General features: G+C 38.4%; 1 protein-coding gene across 1 annotated transcript in view; it reads right to left on the bottom strand.

The window, feature by feature from the left end:
• Positions 1–5,539, bottom strand: part of SCN8A (sodium voltage-gated channel alpha subunit 8) — a 203,388-nt gene that overhangs the window by 46,065 nt on the left and 151,784 nt on the right. Inside the window, exons 15-16 of the mRNA XM_019623876.1 lie at positions 4,808–4,981; positions 2,276–2,632 (exon numbers count right to left, since the gene is read on the bottom strand). Coding sequence (XP_019479421.1) covers positions 2,276–2,632; positions 4,808–4,981 — 531 coding nt within the window. The remainder of the gene's footprint in view (positions 1–2,275; positions 2,633–4,807; positions 4,982–5,539) is intronic.

Here is a 5,539-nt window from a genome sequence, read left to right as displayed (position 1 = left end):
AAATAAAAAAAACTAAAAAAACCCTAATTTTCTTTGTTTTCCTAACATTTATCAAAATAAAAGAGATTTAGCAAGGCAGTGATGTGACTTTTGTGTTCTGTTGTATATCTAAGTGTCAAGTCAGCAGATATAAGCTTTCTTTCTCTCTCTGTTTTAATTTCTTATTTTACCACACTGGGCATTAAGATTAATTTATTTTTAGTAACTTACTTTTGAAAAATGGGAAAGGCGTTCACTTCTTGATTTACACTTGCCCTTACTTTGTCACACTTCTGAAGAAGAGTAAGGAATATATTTTAGGTGGAGATAATAGTAATGTGCAGAGTAGGAGGGACTGAAACAATACATGAACTATATGTATTTGGATTATTTGATTATCTGGGCCATTTAAAAAGAAATATGTTGGTAAAGTGGGGGTGAACTGGAGATGGCTTTTTTTGAAGGCCAGGTTGAGGGATTTGGATTTTGTTTAAGTGGATCTACTATTGGTTCTTGAGTAAAGGAGTTACAGATGATTTTAGAGATTTGAGAAAGCCATTCCTATTAGCTAGGTACAGAAGAGGGAACTAGGAGTTAGGGGGCTATTACTTGCATGTGGGTTGATAAGGGTCTGGATTAGGCTACAGTAATCTCAAACTTTAACATGCATAAGAATCTCCTTGTTAAAAATACACATTTCCTTGGCCTCACCTGAGAGATTCTGATTCAGTAGATCTGGTGTAGGGCCTGGGACTTGGTCTTTTTTAATGAGTGAAACTTGGGTGAGGAATGATGTATATATAGAGAAACCATGAAGAAAGATGTATGAAAGACATCAGATACTTATTGGGAGAGGAGAGAAAAGAGTCAGAAGAGACTTACATTTATAGAGTCCTAGACACTAGGTGGGCAGAAGGACCAGGCAAAGGGGCCCCTGGAAAGGTGTCATCAGAAGCAGAAATAATAGGTGACTTTGTCATGTGCTCAGGTATCTGTAGACAGTCATGGGGAGATGTCCTTAAGACAACTGAGAATAGGAGACTAGAGAAAGGGTGGCGAGTCAGGGCTGGTAAATGTTGATCCTACTACGTAGCAGTAGGCAGTAGCTGTATTCACTGCAGGAGTGTAAAGACTAGAGGGATTAGGACTGAGGGAAAGGTGGCTGGGAATGGAGACAGGGAGAGTTAAAAAAACCCCCAAACATTACATGTCTATTTTTCATAGGTCAAATGAAAGAAGAGGGTGGCTGCCATAGCTGGTTCGGAGGCTGGTGACTAGGAACCCTCTACTGGTATGCTTCTCTATGGCAGAAAAGGAGACGAGAACTAATTAACGTGGAGGAGCTTACAAGGGATTACCTGAATCTGCCTTCTTTCAGCCCTCCTCCTTGCTCTATACTTGCAAGTGGGATTTGGCCTGATTTGAAAGATGGGTACTTCCCACGCACTTTAGTGTGTATGTCAATCATCTGGGGATCTCATTAAAAATGCAGATTTTGATTCAGTAGTTCCGGGGTGGGGCCTAAGATTCTGCATTTCTAATACAGTCTCAAGTGATCTCATTGCTGCTAGTCCTCAGTTCACACTCTGAGAAAACAGGATGGAAAATCTCTGTTGGTGAATGTTCTATATTCAGAGGCAGAAAATAGCAGGAGGACAGATCAGAGTAAAGCAAGAAAGTGATTTGTCATTTATACAGATTATATAAGACCTAAGATAGTTTGGTTGTGGTTCTCAGTGGAGGGCAACTTTGCCCACTAGGGGACAGTTGGCAATGTCTGAAAACATTTTTGGTTGTCACAGCTTGGGGTGGGGGTCACTACTGGCCAGTGGAGATACAGGCCAGGAATGTTGCTAAATATCCTACAATGCACAGGACAGTCCCATAACAAAGAATTACTTATCTAGCCCAAAATGTCAACAGTGTCAAGGTTGAGAAATTCTAGTTTAGACGAAGGAAACTTTTGTAGTAGAGAGAGCACAGAGTTTGAAACCTAGGATCTAATACAAGCCCTGACATTTACCAGCTGTGTGACTTTAAGAAAGTCACTTAACTTTGCTGAGTTCATTTCCATAACTATGAAAAAGTGCTGGCAGTTGTAGGGCTTATGACTCAGGAGGCTTCTGTAAATAGCATTCTCCTTTCCTTCATCTGTACTTTAAGGTTCTTGGGCCGAGAAAGAATAAAAACCAACACAGACATGGAAGACAGTAGAAGGGCTAAGCAGACTGGGCCTCTAGGCCAAGCGTAAGATGTTCAGGGCAAAGAACAAAAAGATCTACAAGCTGGTACTAACCACCAGGTTGCCAATAACCATGACCATCATGAAGACAATGAGGCACATGGCCTGGCCTGCCACCTCCATGCAGTCCCACATGGTCTCGATCCATTCTCCGCACAACACTCGAAAGACAATAAGGAAGGAATGAAAGAAGTCGTGCATGTGCCAGCGAGGGAGTTCACAGTCCACGTTGATCTTGCACACACACTCTTTGTAGCTCTTTCCAAAGAGCTGCATCCCCACCACGGCGAAGATGAAGACAATAATGGCCAGCACCAGGGTCAGGTTGCCCAGGGCACCCACGGAATTGCCAATGATCTTGATCAGCATGTTCAGGGTGGGCCAGGATTTGGCCAGTTTGAAGACTCGGAGCTAAAGGGGAAAACAAACAAACAAACAAAAACCAAATGATACTCTAGCCATTTTCTTAGCACATGGCTATAATAAAAACATATATCATTAGTAAGGTCAGCTTAAATATATTGAGTACCCAGGACTTTCTAACAGTCTTAGACTAAAATGGGAGAAACTGAGGCACAAATAAAGAAAAACTGATTAATTTCATAGTAAGTGAAAGATTTAGAACCATGAATACTGCCTCCAGTCCCCTGTATTAGTCCCTGGGTTGATCTACTTAAAAAAAAAATCCATACATGAACATATCCTTTTCCCATTGATTTTACCTTGATTTCTCAAGGGGCATATCAAGAAAAATGTGATTTATAGTGAAACAAAGATCAGTATGGAAGATCAGTATGGTAAGGACAGTGACAATAAATCATCTGTCTCCCTAAAAAAAAACACTTAAAAATGCTAAATCTCTTTTTGCTTGCCAATAAATAATCAATGGCTAATATGAAATTTTGTGATATGCTTGGAATAACTTGAAGGGGAAGTTGGTCTTCCCCTTCCTAAGTCCTAACTTAGGAGTTCCTAGACCAACTCCTAAGAAGGGGTGGTTCCACATATATCAAACATCTTATGAAAAGGGACTATACTTATATTAATTCAGAGGACAGAACTTTTAGTATCAGTTGATCATTAAATTTCTATATTCTATATCCATTCATATGAATGATTATAAGGTCTTGGCTAAAAGCCTGAAGATGGTAATGCATAAAGCCCACGAATAGAATGATAATAATGAGATTATCATCAGATGTCATAAGTTAACAAACTAACAGATAATATAATAGGAATTCTGGTGGAAACAACAGCACTGATTTGAACATTTTTTTCTTATTCAAAACTTGAGTCTTAGCTGAGAGTTCAAGATTTACCAGGTGTTGTTCTGTGTGTATATCTGGGTCACATATTTTTTCCCTTTCTGATTGGCTTTTAATTTATTAAGAATATTAGTGCTAAGGCTTCTATCTCTTAATCCTTCCTCTCATTTCCTAGATAATAAGAAATGTTCTTAAAGTCTACTGTGGGCTGGATCATAACCAAAGACTAGTAAGCAGAGGTTCTAGAAACTTGGCAGATGTTGAATTTGTGACTTGGACTGAACAAGATCACTATTTTACAAATACCGTGTTTTCCCCAAAATAAGACATAACTGGAAAATAAGCCCTAGCATGATTTTTCAGGATGCTCGTAATACAAGCCCTACCCCAAACATAAGCCCCAGTTAAGATCATCAGCCAGATACGGCTGTTTGAATAAATGTAGATTTTTGTACATGAATAAATAAATAAAGGTAGATTGTTGGAGCAAAAATTAATATAAGACCCGGTCTTATTTTCAAGGAAACACGGCAGTTTTACTCTATTCCAATTCTCTTTCTTAGATATGATGAATATCCCGATGACAAAACCTTCCGTTCTTTCAGTTGAAAGTGCTTAGGTATTTTCCCAATCGGGAGAGGGAAACACCAAGCCAGGTCTGATGCACTCTCTGAGTGGGATATCCCCAAGGTCACTCAGCTTCTCAAGGGACTTAGTCAGCACATCACTTATGCCTATTTACATGGCAAGCTATGTTAAGGACATCGTTAACTATTCTTTCAGAGTTATTTTAGTAATTTACACATTAACGTCTTCAAATACATTAATTAAAAAACCCTTCCTAAGTAATGATGTGTAAAACAAAGCCAATGTTCAACAACTAATTTCAATATAATTAAAAAAAAAAAGATGATCCTATTCTTATTTTCTGGAAAGAGTCACCAAAATAGAAGAAATGAGGAAAGCCATCTTTGAACAAGGAGGAACTCTTTGCCATTTCAGGGAGATGTTCAGATAAAGAAATAGGTTCACTAGAAAATTTAAACCAGTCCTCAGAATAGTCCTTAGGAGTCCTTCTTCATCTCTTAGGTTTATCATTATTTTCTGAGGAACTTCCTAACTGACGTCTGTTGGTCAATTGATTTTAAAAACTAACTTTTATATTAGCAGGCAAGTTTTCAAGACTTTAGGCCAATAATTCGCCTGAAATTGGAAGTAGACTATAGCTAAGGATTTTTAAAAATCATCAAATTAACTTATGCAAAACTCTAGTAACTGCAAGACAGGAAATGTAAAACAAAATTGGAGAAATATTGAATACCAATCGGAAAGATCGCAGCACCGAAAGCCCCTCCACATCTGCTAGACTCAGTTCCATTAAACTGAGGGAGACAATAAATCCGTCAAAAATGTTCCAACCTTCTTGGAAATAATAGTAGGGATCCATGGCTATGAGCTTCAGGAACATTTCTGCTGTGAAAATTCCAGTGAAAACCTAAAGAGGGGGAACGCAGGGGTTAAGAAAAAGAAATGAGAAGAAGAATGCCTTTATCATTATCTTTGAATACAACATGTCCAAGGAGCCTCAAGAGCCAGCCTTGGTTAAATTATGCATCTGAGGACATCACTACATGTCCCATGACTACGCCACAAGATGCAAGAAAGTCTTATTTTCCTCTTGAATGATACTTAGCCCCAATGTTCCCATCTTTGTTGCCAGAGCCACCCAAATCACATTGTTCAAGAGTGCAGTGAAAAAATTATTCTAAGCTATGGGAATACCACACAGGTGACTCCTAAAGGGTCAGCAGTCATTTAAATGTGTATGCTTGGGGTGTTTCCCTATAAGAACCCTAAACACTTGTGTTATAATTATATTAGAAAAATACAGCATTATTCCTGATTTGATATTATGTATCTTATCAAACTTAAAACATACTCTGCAGGGTTTCTTATTTTAAATTGTTAAAGCAGTAGAACATTACTAAAAGCGTGAAAAATACAGGAAAAACACATCCATAGTCTCACCACCTTGCATATAACTATCATTTTT

The sequence above is a fragment of the Hipposideros armiger genome, unplaced genomic scaffold (assembly GCF_001890085.2).
Source record: "Hipposideros armiger isolate ML-2016 unplaced genomic scaffold, ASM189008v1 scaffold_569, whole genome shotgun sequence".
NCBI classification, from domain to species: Eukaryota; Metazoa; Chordata; class Mammalia; order Chiroptera; family Hipposideridae; genus Hipposideros; species Hipposideros armiger.
This window is presented reverse-complemented; position numbering and strand designations above follow the sequence as displayed.